General features: G+C 44.2%; 1 protein-coding gene across 2 annotated transcripts in view; it reads right to left on the reverse strand.

The window, feature by feature from the left end:
• Positions 1-20,056, reverse strand: part of LOC111234090 (CREB-regulated transcription coactivator 2-like) — a 36,431-nt gene that overhangs the window by 6,548 nt on the left and 9,827 nt on the right. The window contains exons 2-11 of one of the 2 annotated variants that reach the window (XM_022762006.1): positions 18,206-18,307; positions 16,166-16,282; positions 13,751-13,812; positions 9,959-10,027; positions 9,179-9,285; positions 7,258-7,284; positions 6,874-6,953; positions 6,382-6,431; positions 5,442-5,710; positions 644-1,113 (exon numbers count right to left, since the gene is read on the reverse strand). In XM_022762006.1, coding sequence (XP_022617727.1) covers positions 644-1,113; positions 5,442-5,710; positions 6,382-6,431; positions 6,874-6,953; positions 7,258-7,284; positions 9,179-9,285; positions 9,959-10,027; positions 13,751-13,812; positions 16,166-16,282; positions 18,206-18,307 — 1,353 coding nt within the window. The remainder of the gene's footprint in view (positions 1-643; positions 1,114-5,441; positions 5,711-6,381; positions 6,432-6,873; positions 6,954-7,257; positions 7,285-9,178; positions 9,286-9,958; positions 10,028-13,750; positions 13,813-16,165; positions 16,283-18,205; positions 18,308-20,056) is intronic. The other variant, XM_022762008.1, reaches the window with a different exon arrangement.

Below are 20,056 nucleotides of genomic sequence, written 5' to 3' on the forward strand. Positions count from 1 at the left end.
AAAACACTTTTTAGCCACTACTCAAGACTTCACAGCAGTTGTGACCAAATTTAACACACGGTTCATATTTTCTCTGACGCTGGAGAAACAGGAAGTGACCTGGAACTAGTCTGAGTGGCAGAGGGATACGACCACGAGGATGTGACTCTAGTTTTAGGGACTGTTTTGATTGGTTGTTCATGTCGGGACAGCGGTATAAGAAAGGTGTGTAGGTATGTTTCCCTTGTGTGTCCCAGACGGTTTTAAATCAAACTTCAGTTCCATTTATTTTAGTCCTTATTAATATTGACACGTAGTAAACACCCAGAGATAAAAACACACAGAGGTCAAAAGAAAGAAAAGAGTAAATAAATAAACTTTCACTGCTGCGTTTATGTGATGATAAAGATCATATCTGTTTTATATTTATCACCATATTTAAACATTAAACAAGTGAACCACTCATTCTTAATTCATTCTCCACAGGTTTTCCCTCTGACAGATCTTCCTTTTATATGTGCTGAATCATTCACACTGACTCTCTGAGTTCATACTAAATCATTTTGCTTTGTCCACGATGTGTGCAGTTTTAAAGTCGGACATGTTGGATCATCTGATTGGTTGTTAAATGCAGTGGCTGTGACAGTGTGTGTGTGTGTGTTACCTGTGTGATGGAGGAGAGGGTGGGGGAGATGGTGGGGGAGAACTGCTTGGAGTGATGCCTCCGCGACTCCCCTCCCATGGGCAGGATGAGCGGGGACAGCTGGGCTCGTCTCCGCGGCGACGTGCTTAGCGACGGCTGACCCTGTCCGCTGAGCAGCGGCGAATAGGAGGAGGAGCAGGAGCTGGACCCGCCCACTCCGCTGCTGTAGCTGGGGTTACCGCTGGACGCCGACTGGAGGGAGGAGTTACTGAGGGAGGAGTGCAGCGATTGGCTGCTGAGGGAGGACGGCAGGGAGGGGGAGGAGCTGAGGGACGACTGCAGCGAGGGGTTGCTGAGAGACGAGTGCAGGGAGGCGGAGCTCAGAGAGTTAGAGAAGGAGTGGCTGCTGAGTGACGACTGGATGTTGGGGTTGCTTAGCGACGACTGCAGGGAGGGGTTGCTGAGCGTGCTCTGTAGAGACGCCAGGAGACCTGAGGAGGGAAAACAGGAAACTATGAACAGAGAGAAAAAGACAGATTTAATCTCTTAAACTGGATTGTGGTACAATGAATTCTGGGTAAATTAAGAATTTTTTTCAAAAGAAAATAAAAGAAAACAAAAACAAATGGCCGCCGGAGGAACCACATCAGCTCAGCTCCGTTTACCCTCAACAGGAAATGTCACAGGACATTTTACTTTGGAGCAGCAGTCCTCCCTCGTTAGTGGCTGATGAGGATCCAAACAAATAAATTAAATAAATAGATATTTTTGTCTTTTGAGATGATCACTGTGTCAGATGAGGCCCTGACCAATCACAGCGTAGCATTCGTCTCGACCTCTGCCACTAGTGTTAGAAGTTTTCTCCTGGTTGGAACTTTTTGTTTTTATCGTAATGAAATGAGACAAATCTTTAACCAGCTTAACCTTCTTCTCCTTGTGCTTCAGTTGTGTGTTTGTCCTGCGCTGTGAGAGTGACAGTGAACACGAGACGCAGAGCGACCTCCAGCTGAGAGACGGATGAAGTCGCAGCTCGCAGTGACGAGTTTCTGAATCAACCAATCAACCGTTTACCAATAATAAACCTCATTAATTAGTGACTGTTGCTGCATCACTGTAACTAATGGTGAATCAGTGCTGTAGATACACTGACACATATCTTCCCGAGCAACAAGCTCCAGCTACAGCACCCCCACCCCCCCTACCCCCCAACCCCAACCCCCTCCTCTGTGGCCTCACTTTAAAAATAAACCTGCTCGGGGACTCGGCCCCCCAGGGAGACGGCGGCCTGTTTCACCTGAGCTCCTCCCCAGGTGATCAGAGGAGGTGAAAACATCAGCTCCGTCCCCAAACGCTCCCTCCTCCTCCTGCCCCAGCCCCCTCCCCCTCCTCAGCCCCCTCCCCCTCCTCTCCTACAGTCTAACTTCTTTTTATAACCTCAGTAGGTCAGGTGCGTCCACGATCTGCCTCTGTGAGTTTTCTGACCTGGTTTCAACGTAAAACCAGGAACAAGACACAGATCAATTACTTATTCATTATTATGAGCTTAGAATGATCGATTCTGGACACAAGTCACACCTGTCCGCACCTGTACGCATCTGTACACTCCAGGGTCCAGATGCATAAAACTCTGTAGCTTCATGACTGAAACTATGTGACACACCAAACCTATATAACCTATATATATATATAAATATAAATATATATATATATATATACACATATATAAATCTCTCTATATAAAGTTCTCATGGTTCCTCTTTATAAATCTCACTCACACGTGAACGAACCTTAATCGATCAGTTTGTCTCATGTGATCAGACATCAGACAATTGTCTAATGTAATGTCCTGTTTCAAGAATATGAAACAAGTTATTTCTGTTTATGAATTGTTATGAATTGTTATCTCAGTAAAACTGATGATGATGATGATGATGAAGGAAGTTCTGTGAAGTTGTTATTTTATTTAAATTACGTGTCTCAGTTTATTTAGTATCTTGCTTCACTTTGGAAACCGTGCGTTCACATGAGTGAAGTGACACATTCTGTGTTTATTCATTATTATTTATGAGCGGGAAGCGTGAAACTCGTCAATACACAGCGCCCTCAATTCTTAAAGGTCTGTCGCTCGCCTCGTGGCGGGTGGACTTGACCTCGCCACTCATCATTATTTATCATCACGTTCGTATATTATGATTATATTCTCATGTATATAATAATATGTATCATTAAAGATCTCTGTAGATATTTTTACTCCGGGAACTGAGAATTAAAAAGCTCCTGTGTTCTGAGAAAAGCCAAGATGCTTCTAATACCTGGAAACACATTGGTCTCACACTTTCAAAGTAAAAGCTGACAGCGTGTGGTTCCACGTGACTCTGTCTGACCACCAGCCTCATGAAGACCACATGATGATCCAGGCTCAGGTTTTGGAGCGGCGGCCTGAGGTCTGAATGATGAAACACAGCGACACTTTCCGACTGCAGCTCGACCCACGAGAGCAGAATCCTCTCTCTCTCCTGTCTGTGGCTAAATTTAGAGCGCCGCTCCGCAGTACATCCCCCTTTGTTTCATGTCGTCTGCTCTCACCCACATACTTCCTCTGCTGCGCCTCACATCAGTCACTGAGCCGACGCTTTCATCCACACTGATTCACAACCACCGAGCAGCTCAGAGTCCAGACGGAGGACACTTCAGCTCAACTGTCACCACAGCGACTCGACCAGGACGGCGTCTCTCGTCTCTTTGTCCAGTGTCAGTGCACGACCTGACCTGACATTAATATATGATGAAGACAGTGACAGAAAGCTACATCAACAAAGGTTGTACTCATAAAGAATACAACTGAATTTATTTTATTTGTCATCAACAAATCCCATGAAAAGACCCAAAATATCAATATATTCAAAAGTTGTATCTGTCATTTGTATTAATTAGTAGTAATTACGTTATATATGTTAAGTTAAAGCTCCATGTTTCTTCTTCTTCTGTGTTTTATTTGAAGTGTTGATCCATCAGAAGATATAAAAACCATCTCAGTGTAGTTTTACATCTCCTCTCTCAGACTTCTCTCTGGAGCTCTAGTAACAACAGGTCAGTGAGCCAATCAGAAGAGAGGAGCCTCTGAGCCTCTCTTCTGATTGGCTGACTGTTTTCTGAGTGATCCAATAAAAATATAGCAGATTTCAGGTAAAAACACTCAGAGAAACCAAATCCTGCAAGGTTTGGATGGTGGGTCCAGGTGGGCGGGGCTTGGTGACTGCTTTGTTGTGACATCACAAAGTTCCAGAAGTCCTGACGGCTGGTTTTAAGGCTCAGTTTCTGAATACAGGCTGTGTGCATTTCTCTGTGGACTGAGGCTTTGATACTTTCACAGTATTAATATAGAACCTAGACCTGATCTATAATCAAACTACACATGGACAGAGACCTTTACACTGGAGGAGCTTTAACATCTGAGACCTGTGATGTCTAAAAATAAGTCTGACCTGTCAGGAAACACGAAGATCTAAGATCTAAACCATCTTATTTGGAAATCAAAGTGAAAATGAGCAAAGCTTAAATGTCAGTAATAATCCTTCACGGCACAGAAAGACTGAGCTTACACCTCCAGTAAATACAGCAGATCAAAGTCGACGCAGGAAGTGGGTCTGTGAGCAGCTCTTGGTAACGTTACTGCTCGTCTTCATTCCCTCTCTGAAGTTTGACTCAACTGTTTCAACCTGTCTGACTGTTTTTCAGTGATATCCCAGATTTGATATTTACTCTGTGAGCACAAGGTTTTCATGACTGATGGAAATGATCGACAGAACTCTCTCCTGTAATACTGTTTCCAAAATGTTTGGACAATGTGAATTCAAAAAACTCTTCAGCATAAAAAATAAATAAGCAGTTTTTCAAACAAACGTCTCTGATGTAATTTTACTGTCAGATCCACAACAACACTCCCTCTCTGCTTCCAGGACACAAGACAGAACTGGTCACTGGATCACTCTGCACTTACTGCAGCGCCGCTTCACAAAAACAACATTTCTTCACACGTTCACCAAAATCTGGAGCCAGATTTAATTTTACATTCGAGCAAAAACACATTTCACACAGGCACATAAACACCAGCTGACGGAGGGACGCTCTCCTCTGAGGCTCGCTCTGTCTGAAACAAATACATTCGAATGGATTCAACAATAACTTCAAATGGAAAAGATGTTTTTGTTAAAGAAAACTGCAAAGACTGAAACAACTTGTGTTTTTTATTCTGATGCACTGAGCAAATAATAAAGATTGTTTTGTTTTTTTCACCACAAAAATATACTCAGTTCATCTTTGAGTTGAAGTGAGTGTTTCTGCCAAATCTGAGGAAAGTTTTACTTTAAGTGTTTCTGAGATTTGAGTTGACCTTTGACCTCCCGATCAGTCCATCCTCCAGTTCAAGGGAGTGTGTGTGCCACATGTGATAAAAATCCCTCCAGAACTTCCTGTGACACCGTGTTCACCAGAACGAGACGGACGGATGACAGACTCTCAAAGGCATCTATTATCTTTAAACCCCAACCGGACTGAACCAGACTGAACCGGACTGAACCGGACTGAAACCGGACTGAACCGGACTGAACCGGACTGAACCGGACTGAACCAGACTGAACCAGACTGAACCGGACTGAAACCGGACTTGGTCTGATCAGTGGAGACACACAAATCAGACCTAGACTCAGCCCAACAATAAATCAACAAACACACACACACACACACACACACACACACACACACACACACACACACACACACACACAGACACACACACACACACACACACAGTACCGACCTGGCGTGTGGTGATGGAAGTTGCCGTTGCCTCCCGTTGCGTTGGCAGCATTGATGCCCAGCTGCGTGAGGGTGGAGGCCAAGTTCCCGGTGCTGCTGCCCCCGCTCAGAGAGGAGGATCCGGGGTAGCCGGGCTCGTCCTGGTCCAGCGGCGTGGGCAGCGGGGAGGGGAAGTGGAGGCTGGACAGGTCGGGCAGTGAGCCGCCGGTGTTGAGAGCTGAGGGGACGCCGTGAGCCGGCGTGGACGGCTGCTCCGGGGACGTAAAGATACTGGGGGGGCAGAAGAATCAGACAAGTGTCATTAAAATAATGGCCTGACGCGTTTCTGCACAACATTATGATGTCACAGTGAAGTTGACCTTTGACCTGTTGGGATGTCATCACTTCATCATTTTATCCTTTTGGACATTTGACTTAAATTGTCATAATGAGCATTTGGATTTGTGAGTTAAGGCCAAAAAAAGTGTGTTTTTTGTCACAGGGAACTTGACCTTTGACCTTTGGCCACCAAATTCTAATCAGCTCATCCCTGAGTCCAAGTGAATGTTTGTACCAAATCTGAAGAAGCTCCCTGGAGGCGTTTCTCAGAGACAGTATCACGTTCACGAGACTGAAACGCCTCCGGCCGCAGAGACGTGAAAACACAGACTCTTCTTCATTTCAAACACCAACATTTAACTTCCTGTCCCTGGACGTCTCCTTCAGGGCCGTGAGTTCCTGTGGTCACAGGCTGGAGACAACGTTTGATATTTGACACTTTCGAGTTAAAGCTGAGAAACAAACGCAGCAGGAGAGGAAGCGACTCACAGGGAGTCAGAGGAGGAGAAGAAGAAGAAGAAGAAGAGGAAGAGTCCGACCCTGGTTCAAAAGGACTGATCCAGTTCAGGCCACACTGAAGAAAAGAGTGTGTGCATGTGTGAGTTTAGTGGAGTTGGACTTACTTGATGCCAGGGACTTCACAGGACTTGGGTCTGGACGACAACAGAGGCAACTGGAGACAGAAACATGACGAAGGAAATCAGATGAAGTCACCTTCACTTGTTAAAACACGTTTGTAGATGTTCAGAGATAAATTTTACATAAAGAAATAATAAGAAAACGTAAAGAGTAACATTCAGCTTCAATCAGACAGTAAAATATTAATGAAATAATTAAAGAATTTAAAAACATAGATAACAGCAGAAATAAATGTGGGGCCAGTCACTTCTGCTCAGCTGAGGGAGTTACTGAAGGTGCTGCACAGAATCTCTTCACAGGTTTCCTCAGTTAAGGAAAACAGTTAAAGCATTTGCAGCAGTGAAAGAGATTTTACAGCAGTAAAGTTCTACAGTTTCCATGGAGACCATCTGTTTGCTGGCATTAGCTTGGTACGTCACTATACTGAGATCAGGAGAAAGCCTTAAACACTGAAGTGAACATGTTAAAGCCGGTACCTTCTTGGTGTCCCAGGGTTTGAGCATTTTCCCTTCGTCCAACACGTTCTCTTCAATGGGAGGAACCGGGTACGGAAACACTGAGGGACAAAAGACTGCGGCTTTAATCCAAAAGAACATTTCAATATAAAAGTGTTGAAGCTTCTTCCTGTGTATGAGTTTAAAGTTTAAAATGATTTAAATTGAGAGCAACGAGAAATTCAAGTTTGTCAATGAGCATATTATTATATTATATATTACATATAATATTTAAATAAAACATGTGTAGTGTAAACAACATGAACACAATGTGTTTGTGCCTGAGAGACAAATAAACAGCTACAGTCTGAAATCTGAACATGTTTATAATAAATAAAATGTTCAATGTGTTTGAATGTAACTCACTTCTTCTGCCCTCTCCATCGCTCTGACCTGAGAGAGAGAGAGACAGGGAGAGAGAGAGAGAGACAGGGAGAGAGAGACAGGGAGAGATAGAGAGAGAGAGAAACAGGGAGAGAGAGAGAGAGGGAGAGACAGGGGAGAGAGAGAGAGAGACAGGGAGAGAGAGAGAGAGACAGGGAGAGAGAGACAGGGAGAGATAGAGAGAGAGAGAAACAGGGAGAGAGAGAGAGAGGGAGAGACAGGGGAGAGAGAGAGAGAGACAGGGAGAGAGAGAGAGAGACAGGGAGAGAGAGACAGGGAGAGATAGAGAGAGAGAGAAACAGGGAGAGAGAGAGAGAGGGAGAGACAGGGGAGAGAGAGAGAGAGACAGGGAGAGAGAGAGAGAGAGAGGGAGAGAGAGACAGGGAGAGAGAGAGAGAGAGAGGGAGAGAGAGAGAGAGAGACAGGGAGAGGGAGAGAGAGAGAGAGACGGGGGGGGGACGGGGGGGAGAGAGAGACAGACAGGGGGAGAGAGAGAGAGAGACAGGTGGGAGAGAGAGAGAGACAGGGAGAGAGACAGAGACAGGGAGAGAGAGACAGGGAGAGAGACAGAGAGAGACAGGGAGAGAGAGACAGAGACAGAGACAGAGAGAGAGAGAGAGAGACAGGCAGAGTTAGTGTCAGTTTACCTTCAGAACTTCCTGACTCAGCAGAAACTGTTTTCACTCAGATCTTAATCACTGAGGAACAAATATCACACTCACTTCTGTCAGGGAGGCTTTAAGACAGACAGACAGGCAGACAGAGAGACAGGCAGACAGACAGGCAGACAGGCAGAGAGACAGGCAGAGAGACAGACAGAGAGACAGGCAGAGAGAGAGACAAGCAGACAGACAGACAGACAGGCAGAGAGACAAGCAGACAGACAGACAGACAGGCAGAGAGACAGGCAGAGAGAGAGACAAGCAGACAGAGAGACAGGCAGAGAGACAGGCAGACAGACAGGCAGAGACACAGACAGACAGAGAGACAGGCAGACAGACAGGCAGAGAGACAGACAGACAGACAGGCAGACAGAGAGACAGGCAGAGAGACAGGCAGAGAGACAAGCAGACAGACAGGCAGACAGAGAGACAGGCAGACAGACAGGCAGACAGAGAGACAGGCAGACAGACAGACAGATAGACAGAGAGACACACAGACAGGCAGAGAGACAGGCAGACAGACAGGCAGAGACACAGACAGACAGAGAGACAGGCAGACAGACAGGCAGACAGAGAGACAGACAGACAGGCAGACAGAGAGACAGGCAGACAGACAGGCAGACAGAGAGACAGGCAGACAGACAGACAGATAGACAGAGAGACACACAGACAGGCAGAGAGACAGGCAGAGAGACAGGCAGAGAGAGAGACAAGCAGACAGAGAGACAAGCAGACAGGCAGACAGAGAGACAGGCAGGCAGACAGACAGACAGGCAGACAGGAAGCTGAAGGTGACTGATTCTCTACAGTTAAAACTCAACGTAACTCTTTCCTGCTCCTGATTGGATGAACAATCTTCTTCTGCTTGTTGTTTTCTTGTGTTTGTTTGTTTACATGTTTGTGTTTACAGTATATTTACTCTGCTTTCCTTCTGTTTAACTTTTTCTATACATTTGTTTTACCTGCTTTTATTTACTTTAATTACTTTGAGTTTAAATGAGCTTGAGGAATAAACTTGACTCAGAGACTGAAGATCAGAGTGGATCACAGCAGGAGACTCTTCGTCTCTGTGGCGTCTTCATCAGGTCTCAGCTGCAGGATCCACAGTAACAACATCTGCCCTGAGGTCGTCCTCTCAGTGTCTCAGTCTGACCTCCACTAGAGTCGTCCTGTGTTTTATTGTGACTTTTCTTTCGCAGTGTGTCGAGTGTTTGTGTTTTGGCGTGGAGCTGCTGTCTCACCGCTGCGTCTGCTGCTCTGGGGGGTGAAGGTGGGTCCACCTGTGGTGAAGGGGTCTCCTGTGGGAGGGTTCATCACACTGGTGTGGAGGGCCGAGTCGGAGTTGGTCCTGTGGGGGGGAGGGCGACACACACACACACACACACACACACACACACACAGACACACACACACACACACACACACACACACAGAATTAAAGGGTGTAGAGAGATCAGGTCACGCTGCTCGTTGGGAATCAAAGCCAACTGACGTTTTGTTTCTTTCCTCAGACGACATCGGGACGTTTCATCGTCCTGAGGTGTTTTCAGAAAGTATTTCTCCTCTTACGTAACGCAGCTCCTCACTGAAACCAACGTACGTGCACATGTTGAAGTTAAAGCATTTCAGCTGCTTCTGGTTGGACTCCGCTACAGATAATTACCTCCTGAACTCAGCCGATTACTGACGCGGCTGATTCTGCTTTTTGGTGTCTCGGACTTTACAGAAATATTTACTCAGCAGCTCAGCAGATTAAAAGAGAGTGAACCTAGTGAACCATCAACGTGAGAAGGAGAGACATGGAAGGATGAAGAGGACGAGGAAAGAAGGATGAAGAGGAAAGGACTGAGGATTTATGAGAAAGAAGAATTAAAATCATAAAAAGTAAAAAGTCTCATTTTCACCGAAATGTTTTTACTCTGTACGAGAGTGAAGGTGGGAGCTGGAGGACGACCAGCAGAAGGAAGGAAAAAGGAGGAAGTAGATGGAGGAAGAGGAAGAAGAGGATGAGGAGGATTCACCTGTTGAGTGCAGTGGTGGGGAGACGAAACAACTGGCTTTTATCCCCAGGGAAGTTTCCGGACCAATTCCTTTTCGTGATCGACAAGAACAAAAAGTTATTTTTCCTCCACCGAGTGAGAACATCGAGAAAAAGGAAAAAATGAATCGAAGAAGAAGAAGAAGAAGAAGAAGAGGAGCATGGGCTCGGAAAGCAAACGCAAGCGAAGGAAGGAGGAAGATGGAGGCAGCGAGCGAAGGTCAGAGGGAGGCTGGCGTGTCACCTGACCAGTGTGTGTGTGTGTGTGTGTGTGTGTAACAGTGCATGTATTTCAATTACAGGATTTAAGGCAAAGATAATGTTAGTCCGCCACTCAGACTAGTTCCAGGTCACTTCCTGTTGATCCAGACTGTGAAACTTTGTCATAACTGCTGTGAAGTCTTGAGTAACGGCTAAAAAGTGTTTTCTGAGGTCGCACTGACCGTGACCTTTGACCTTTATCCACCAAAACCTAATCAGTTCATCCTCGAGTCCAAGTGAATGTTTAAGCCAAATCTGAAGAAGTGCCGTCGAGGCGTCACCGAGACATCGCGTCCACGAGAATGAGACGGACGGACGACCTGAAAACAAAATGGCTGCCGGTCTGACTGTCGCCGGGCGGAGGAATAAAAACCAGAGCAGCTTGTTTTGTCTCGTCGATCAGATATTTGTCGTCTCTCCCTCACAAACACACTGAGTGTTTTATAATCGGCTGCAGAGTGAAGCTGCTGGTTCACGGAGCTGGAACAGGTGTCATGTGACCGTTGTAGCTCCGTGTTAAACACAACACACCTGCAGAGGTATCATGTGGTGCGGCTCCTCAGCGCCCCCTGTGGGTAGAGCCGCATCAGATGTTGTGGTCTGTGCTGTGAAAATTTTAACAACCAATCACAGACAAACGATATCGAAAAACCAACCAGTGCGTTGTGTTCCCGCTCTTCTAAACATGGTCTTCTCCAAATCTGGTGAAGAAACAAAACGTACGTTAACCAAAGGAATCCAAAATGGCGCATTATTTTTATAGGCGAAATGGGCGTCGCCTAAATTGGTCCAATCGGCTTCACCAAAACAACCCACTGTAAAAAAAAAAAAAAAAAAAAACTATGTTGTTCTTGGTGCAATTTGTGTCAGTTTAAGGTTCCTGATGTGAAAAAGCTGCTTCATGAAAACTGAAGCGATAAAAAATAAAAATAAAAAGCAGCGAAGAAGAAAAGCTAAGCGAGGAGAGATCCCCTGCAGCGACCTCACAACGAGACGCAGGAGAGCGTGGAGAGAGAGTCTGCTCCATGAATCAAGAAGATTTAAAACTCGCTTTCTCTGTAACTGAACGACAGAAGCCTCTTTGTGTGAGCGAAGCTAAAAACAGCTTCTCTCATTTTTAGCCTTTTCAGCCGAACGAGTGTTTTATTGCTCCCTGATCGTTATCGTTTGGCCTCTTAACATGTCGTGCTGTAAAGACTCTATGATCATTAATTAGTTCTACTGCAAGTTTTTTTATATATCCGGAGCTCTGTGAAGAGAGGCCTTTATTTATTATATTGGATGCAGGCGATTCTGATGTTTGGATTCATTTCCTGTTTTATATCTGCAGTTGATCAAATTTCACTAAGAATTCTTCCTGTTTTCTGATCTGCTGCCGTTTTAATTCGTCTGTTAACTCAAACTCAGCTGCTCCTCCATGTTTACCGCCCGCCCTGGTGGATGATGGGAAGTCACGGGTCGAACTTCTTCTTTTTCCAAGTTTGTTTTTGGCATTTATAATTAAGAAAAAATATGGAGTAATTCCAGACATTCAAGCTGGCATGAGCACCACAGAAGAAGAGCTCCGTCCAGTCACAAGAGCCGGACTCCAGCGGTCGCCATATCTCTCTGGAATCCAAAATGAACCTGAGAAACAAAAATGTGACGGAGAACGTTTCCCGCACAGACCGACAGAGACGAAGTGCAGGTGGGATTTCTCTCCGACGCTCCAACATCTTCCACTGTTTTACCAGAAAACCTGATGTTTAGAGAAACTCCAGCTGCTGGTTGGCGTCCTGACAGAGTCACAGCTGGAGCCGTCAGACGTAAACAATCTGTACTCGTCAGATTTGAGGAAGTGGCTGGAGGTTATTTACCAGTGTGTGTGTGTGTGTGTGTGTTGTGGTGTGTTAATGTGCACTGGACCTTCTGTGGCTGCGGACCGAGGCCAGTCTCTCTCTGAAGGGTAGTTGTTGTCTTGTTAGAAGAAAACCAGAAGGAACGCAGCAGGCGAAAACTAAACGACTGGAACGTCAAAGAAAACACCAGAAGAAGCCAAAAAAGAAAAAAAAGATTCCCAGAAGGATAAAGAGCAAAAAAAGAAGATTAAAAAAAAAAGAATAAAAAAAAAAAGAAGAATAAAAAGAAGAAGAAGAGGGAAAAAAGAGCAGAGAGCTCTTCAAAAACCAAGTCAGGTTTGAAGAGACGCCGGCTGAAGTCAAGTCCTGTTAGTGGTGCAGATGTTAGTGTCACAGCTGGAGCAGGAGCCTCAGTGTCACCTCATGTGATCCTCAGAAAGGGGGGGGGGGTCACCTCAAGCTGAAGGACAGTCTGTCTAGACACCGAACCTCAAGTCCTCCAGTTTTAATTTTTCTGTCAAACGTCTACGTAGTTAAATAAAGATATTCCACTGATAAATAAAATATAAAAAACTATTTATAAGGGTTTAAATAATCCCAGCTAAAGGGCACTTCTTCTTCTTCTGTTTTATCAGCACCCTGAGGAGTCTCTGGTGTTAACCTGTGATCCAAGCATGAAACTAACTGTGTTTCTGTTCGAAGATCATTTAGAGACTAAAACGCACCTAATAAGACATTTATAACTGTTTTATAGTTTATTCATAATTGTTTCATTATTCTTTGTTGAGTTAATTCCTAATTGAAATCACAGTTTCACCCATTAGAGGTGAGTTTAGCTTTGGAGGCAGGAAAACCTTCAAAACAACGAGCTAATAAAACTATTAAATCCATAAATACAGAGAGAACAATCAGCTAAGAACAAGCTAAAGAGATTCACTCTGAGGGAAGCGACGTCGTCTGTATCTTATTCTAGAGGCTGTTTCCTACTATTTGTGTGTGTGTGTGTGTGTGTGTGTGTGTGTGTGTGTGTCCATCCAGCTGAGATTGATTCAGAAACTCAAGTAGCTTCTGAATCTCAGCTGAACTTTATTTGACTCCCTGACCTTTCAGTCCGTTGTCATGTTAACGATTGTGTCTTTGCTCCTTGTTGTTTTCTTGTTTGTTGGTATGTGTATAAGTTTCTGAATACAGTATATTCACAGTGTTTGACACGTTTGTGAGACTGTCTGTGGTGATATATTTTTGTTTGTTAACAGATGAACTGAACGCTGGTGGTTGGTCTGTCGGCTGGACGCAGGTGTTTGTTTATAAACATTTCTTTTTCTTAAATTAGTGAAACTTAAAAACTGTTTCTGGGAAATTTAATCTAAAACAAAAAGGAAAAAGGATGTTGACAAATTCACTTCACTTATATTTCTGTAACTGGTGAAATTTTCTCAACTTTCCACTAAATAAAGAATTACAAAAATAAAATAAAAAATAAAAAGCTGTAGAAATGAAGTCAGTTTCTTGTGTTTTTCAGTCTGATCGTCTGAGGTGAGACTGAGGCTTCAGAAAGCTTCAGCAGCAGCAACAAGATGCTTTGGAAATAACAAACAAGCGTCCCCGCAGACAGCCACGTCTCCATGGAGACAGACAGAGAGGGGGGTGGGGGTGGGGGGTTTAACAGACAGTACCTTCTCCAGCTGGGGTCGGGGGGCGGGGACAGGTAGGCAGAGTTATACGGCGAGTTGTCCACCTGAGGAGACAAGTGGTTAAGGAAACATGTGATCCTGTCCGTGTCCTTCCTCTTTCTGTTTCTGTTTCTAATGGTTAAAACTTCTAGTGAAAAAGATCAGCTGTTTTTTTATTTCTCCACATTTTCACACTTTGTGCTGCAGCTGCTGTGAACGCACTCGGCGGTGGAGGCACGTGTTCAGGGTGATGAGAGCAGATTTAACGCTTCCTCTGCCTTTAAATGTCGCCTCTGTGCTCGAGTCGAGACGACAGATATAATTCATTTGTTCTCAGAGTCTCTGAGATGTCTGATCTTTTTTTTTTTTTTTCCGCTGCAGGAACCTCAACATCCTTCAACACGGGATTTCCCTCGACCTGAATTTCCGAAGAGCGGCGGGAGGTTTTGTCATGTGGTTCTTCTTTTGTGTTTCCAGCTGACCTGACCTCGTCACTTGAGGTGAGTGAAGGGAAGTCAGCGGCTGTGCGATCACTGATGCTCATGCTGTCACTGATTTTCAACTTCAGTCCAGATTAATGGGCCTGAAACACCCGCCGGAGAACGGCGGAAACAGGGGAGAACCCGTGACGTCGGACCTACGTCACATTTTGTTCCTTCACTCTCCAAATTCATCTGCACATGGAGGGAAATCACAGCGGTGAGTGGATAAAAGGCAGAAATAAAATTCTTACTGTTTTATTACCTGTTGCAGCAACCGAGGAGCAGCTCTCCTGATGTCGCTGTGTGCTGATCACAAGCACATAAATAGGCTTTCTAAGTCTAACTCCAATTTCTAATCACACTGTAGCCAGGTTGATCTTTTTAAAGATAGATTTTCCACAGCTGCAGGTTTCCGACTTTGTCCTGAGTTTTACAAAAATCTAAAAACCTAAACCTCGAAACAACTTCCAGGTTCAGTCACACTGACGTTTCTTAAAAGCCATAAAAAAAAACCTCCTCCACCGCAGCTGCCGCCTCCTGAAAGTTCCTTTCCCAGCAGAAATGTGGATGGATGAGGAGCCTGCAGGAGGATCTGAGGAACAACAGCGTGTTGTGTTGCTGCTGTGATCTCAGAGCAGACAAGTGTCCTGCTGACAACATGTCGTAAAGCAAACTTCACACACGATAAAACAACAGCTTCACAGCGGTGCGTTGTTAGGAGCCGTTAAAAGCTCCGGCTGTTTCAGGGATGATGAGGTAGAGATCCACTTCCTGCCGCCGTTATTTGATGTTAACGGAAGACAGCGGAGGAAAGGATGAATGATGTTCTGTCTTTTTCTTCTTCTCTACAAATCTCATGTGCAACCAGCAGTGAACGTCTCCCCCTAACGAGGATGGATGTGTCTGATGCTCTGAGCCACAGAGCTCCACTGTTTCCACTAACTATTAAAAACAGACTGTTTGGTATTTTATCTTTTCTATCTATCTTTTTTATTTTTCTTCTTGTTGGATGCCAATGATTTAATTTACTTCACTCGTCCTGAATTGTTTCTGTATTTTCTATTTTGATTTTTCAGATTCATTATTTTTGTCTCACAGGTTTTAAATGGATCATGAAGTAACTGTAGTTTATTTAGACTCACACACACACACCGTCCTGCTGCCTCAAATACTCTCTACAGCACCGAATGTGGATTCGCTGAAAATAGTCCCCAACAAATGCACCATTTATTTATTTACTTCATATTTTAATCAGCATTAAAAATAGGAATTGAAAAAAGAATCTATAAATGAACGATTAATACACCAATAAATACTCAGTTTTTCAAGTTTTTCAACATGAACACTCATTAAATAAAACATTTATAAATAAATGTATTAATTCATGAATAAATAAAAGTATTAAAAGTGAGAATATATTCCTGGATTCCCTCTTCAATTTCCATTTTCTTTCTCCAGCTGCTTTTCCTGTTAGCTAATCAATTAGCTTAATCATTTAGCCTTTCACTGACACTGACCCAACCAATCACAGAGCTTGTTGCAGCTAATCGATTAGCTACCAGGAAAAGCAGCTGGAATAAGGAAATGGAAATTGAAGTGGGAATCCATTTTTAAAATGTCTTTTCAAATAGTTTTTATTATTTATTCTTGAAACAATAAAGGTATTTATAAATGGTTCATTTAATGAGAGTTTTTATAAATCCATTTTTAAATCTTTTGTATTCATTGATGGATAAATGCATTTATAAATTCTTTTTACAATTCATGTTTTTAATGCTGATTAAAATATGAAATTAAGAAAATCCTTTATTACTTTTCCTGTGACATCACTGGTCCTCCATGTTTTTAGAGACTAACGTCTTCAGTAGGAACCAATGGGCTCGCAGCTGAGAGCCACAGACAGAGGAGGGAGGTCAGAAAACAAAGTAAAGGATACTTGTCGGTTGCGGTATGGTCGGACCGGCGAGATGAACCGGCGGTCCCTCTGGACTCGCTCCACCAGGCCGTGATGCCGAGTCGACCGGTTCGACTCCAGAGTGGAGGGGAAGGAGCCCTGAGGAGGAGAGAGAGAGAGAGAGAGAGAGAGAGGGAGAGAGAGAGAGAGAGAGAGAAACATTTATTCACCATTTCTAACGTGGAAAAAAGAAACACAAAACAGGAAACAGCAACTTGGCGAAAGTGTAATACAGCCGTTATTATTTCCTCATCACAGCTGCTGCTCTCAGCGCCAGCTGCCATAAAACCAATTACTCCGACTCCGATTTGAATTTGAAAAATACGGAGCTGGTGTGTTTCAGCGTCTTTGTAAACGGCTACAAGAGCGTCTGAGAGCCAGTAATATCGTCGGGTGTTGAGAGAAGAAAAACAGAAATGCTGCTCGTATGATTTATAGATTTCATTTGGAGGTGAAACACAGCAGGGGGATTATTCTTCCAGGGCGGCTCATTCGTCTTCCAGCCGTGTCGATGACTAGACAGTTGAATTACAGAATTAAAAGTTTTCTACAAATGCATCAGGTTCTGTTTTTTTTCTTCTTCTTCTTCTTCAGTCAAAACTAAAATGTTGCATTCAGGCGCTGGTGAAAAGCCAACATCTGGAGAGTCCTTCCAAGTCTGCTCCTTTAACTGTGGTGTTGCTTTCACAGACTATTTTCTTGGAAAAATGAAAATCAAAAAACCTGGAAGAAAAGTGATAACACATTGTGGAGACCTCCCAAATTCCTCTGCTCAGTGGAGCCGAGCCGCCAGAAACATCCTGCTACCAAATTAATTTCATGACCTCAGAGACACAGGAGGAGGAGGAGGAGGAGGAGGAGGAGGAGGAGGAGGAGGAAGGCAGACGAATCGAGGCTGAGAGTCAGCTTTGATATCGGTGGAGGAGAGGAAGGAAGAGACGATGATATTGATGAAAAACTTCCATTACAGAATGAGTGATGCTCATCCTGGGGCTGATGGGAAACAGTGATGAGTCAGAGGTGATGACACAGCAGACTGTGACCTCACAACACCTCCACACACACAACTGCTTTCCTCTTAATGATAATTAAAACTACATTTGTTTTGATTCATCAATTCTTCTTCTTCTCCTATTTTTACCACATTATTCTTCTCCACATTAATGGATGTAGAAGTTGTTGTCGTAGCAACAGCAACAGTGGTAGCGCTGGTGGTAAGAGCAGTAGTTGTTGTAGGTGTAGTCGCCATGGTAGCAGCATCAACAGAAGTAATAATAAGACTTTATTTGTGCAGCAATTGTAAGTTACAAGTAACAAAGTGCTTCACAAGTCAAATACAGATCAAAGAGAAATGTAAATGAAATGAAAAATCACGCAATAAAAGCTTTTTTATAAAAATGTGTTTTAAGACATGAAGAAGATAAAAACTGAACTGACTGAAGGCCACGGCCACGCTACTATCTCTTCTGCCACGTTATCAAGATGTCGAGTGCCGAAAACAGACACTGCTGGCCCCGTTTTATTCTGAAAACTCTGAGGTTGTGTTTTATTCTGAAAACTCTGGGGTTGTGTTTTATTCTGAAAACTCTGGGGTTGTGTTTTATTCTGAAAACTCTGGGGTTGTGTTTTATTCTGAAAACTCTGGGGCTGTGCTGTAGTCTGGAAACTCAGAAACTGAGACCTTTGTAAACGATGAGGTCACAGCCACGGTCTCTCCTGATTGGCTCTCCTCAGCCTGGACTACCAGTGGTGAACACAACATGATAATGAATGACAGTGTTACAGACCTTATTGTCTTTGCTAGCAGCTGTTGTTCACTCACATTCTGTGTTTTAATGCTACAACTGTCTTTGCTGCTCCTCCTTCAGAGGAAGCAATCTACTTCCTGTTTACACCGGCTCGCACATGCTCAGTGTAGGTGACTGCTCAGATATGTGTGTGTTTTCAGGTGTTAGTGTGGTTGGAAACATGAATGGGAGGACAGAGTGTTGAGTAAATCAGAGGAGGGATTCTGGTCGTCACCTGGAAGTCCTGAGGGTTCCTGCCGATCTGGTTGACGTTGGGTAATGAGCCGCCGTAGTACGGACCCTGACTCCGGGCGAGACGGAGCTTCTGAGCCTGAAGCTGAAACAACAGACAGACGAGAGGGAAAATTAACATTAACAGGTAGAAGATCAAGAAAACAATCAATCAGCTATTTGCAAGATCAAAAAAAAAAAAAAACTGTAAATGTTACTGTGAAAAACTCCCCAGAGAAGTGTGTGTAGAATAGAGCGTCACAGGAAACCACAGCATGGACAACCAGGGTGACGTGAACATACAACACTGACTCAAACAAGTTGTCAAGTACAGTCTGAGCACGACTGGATTTTTAGATGAGTCAACATGAGAAAGGAAAACCCTGATGGTTCGTTCACCTTCGCTGAGGTTAATGTGTTGTTTCAGTTCTGACTGTCCCTCCGGTCGGAGCCTGAGACTCTGGACCAGCCTGACTCTGAATGTGTCTTTCTCTTGATGGTTGTCTTGTCCTTTTAACCTTGTTGTCTTCATCCTTGTTTTATTGTTTCATTGTAAAAGCTATGACTCTTGTCCGACAGAAATAAAGCTTTTGATTAGAGCTGAACAACCAATCGTAATATTATGGAAATCACATTATAGCCAAGTGCAATATCCAAATAAATAAAAGATAAAATGTGTCACAACAGACCATAAATGAAGCAATGTGGTGTCCCTGCCCACAAATCATCCTCTGCAGAGGTAAGGGAACACGAAGGCGTCGTAAAGGCTCCGATACGATGGTGACTCACATCGCAATCGCAATGTCTGTCACATAGCTCAGCCCTGTTTATTATAAGTATCACAATCTCTATTATTAAATCAGATGATCTTATATAGATGTCAGTCGTCATTTCCTTCAACCCTCCAGGTGTATGAACTGTATTTATCTGTGCAGATTGTTTCTTTGTGTTTGTCACTTCCTGTATGAGTCTTATACGACACCAGAAACTCTTTAGGTTTCGCCCACTGGACGGCGACCTGTCCTGTCCTAACTCCCTGTTCACCGGTGGACTTGAAGGTCAGCTCCGGCCGACCGCCCGGTGCAGCTGCACGTCAATGATTCTCCTGCAATCACTGACTTTGTGTCCGGCTGTTGAAGTGTCCGTCATCAGAGCGGCTGACAGTGAGGTCAGCAGCAGCATCACTTCACATGTCACCGACGCTTTAAAGCAGATCAACCACCGCCGCAGGAGACGTTAGCTCCAGGCTAACAGTCCAACACACAAGTCACAGGACAACGCGTCGTACACACATCCTGTAACTAACAATAGATTATTTAAACAGGGACGTGACCAGCAGGAAGGACATCGAGGGTCAGAGGTCAAAGGGAGGTCATAATAATCAAGTTATAGAAGAAAAACAAAACAAAAACAAATTCTCCACCTGAAGAGACGTTCACTGACGCACCTGCTGATTTCAGGACAATATCTTCATGAATGAAATATTCTCAGTCTGCTGCTGTACTTTCCTGAGCCTGTCATGTACGGTGGCCCTGAGAGCTCAACTCTCTCCACACAAACACAAGAACAACCCAAGTGTTTCCAGGGGACGCTAAAAAGTGATGAACCCGGCTGGGAAATTAAAAACATTGACCACCAAGTGTGCATAGATGTATTCTAATACATCTATGTGCGTGCCAGGGTTTGTCACTTTTCTGCATCTTGTTTGTGTTGTGAGAGTTTGCAGAGCGTTGAGCTCTCAGGGCCACCGTACTTATGCTTTTACTGCTAAAATAAAACACGTTCCTCTGATGTTCTGACATCAGGCTCCTGCAGCCGCTCGCTCAGACAACACGTCTTTCTTTGAGACGGAGGT

This window comes from Seriola dumerili, unplaced genomic scaffold, assembly GCF_002260705.1.
Source record: "Seriola dumerili isolate Sdu_G_001 unplaced genomic scaffold, Sdu_1.0 BDQW01000435.1, whole genome shotgun sequence".
NCBI classification, from domain to species: Eukaryota; Metazoa; Chordata; class Actinopteri; order Carangiformes; family Carangidae; genus Seriola; species Seriola dumerili.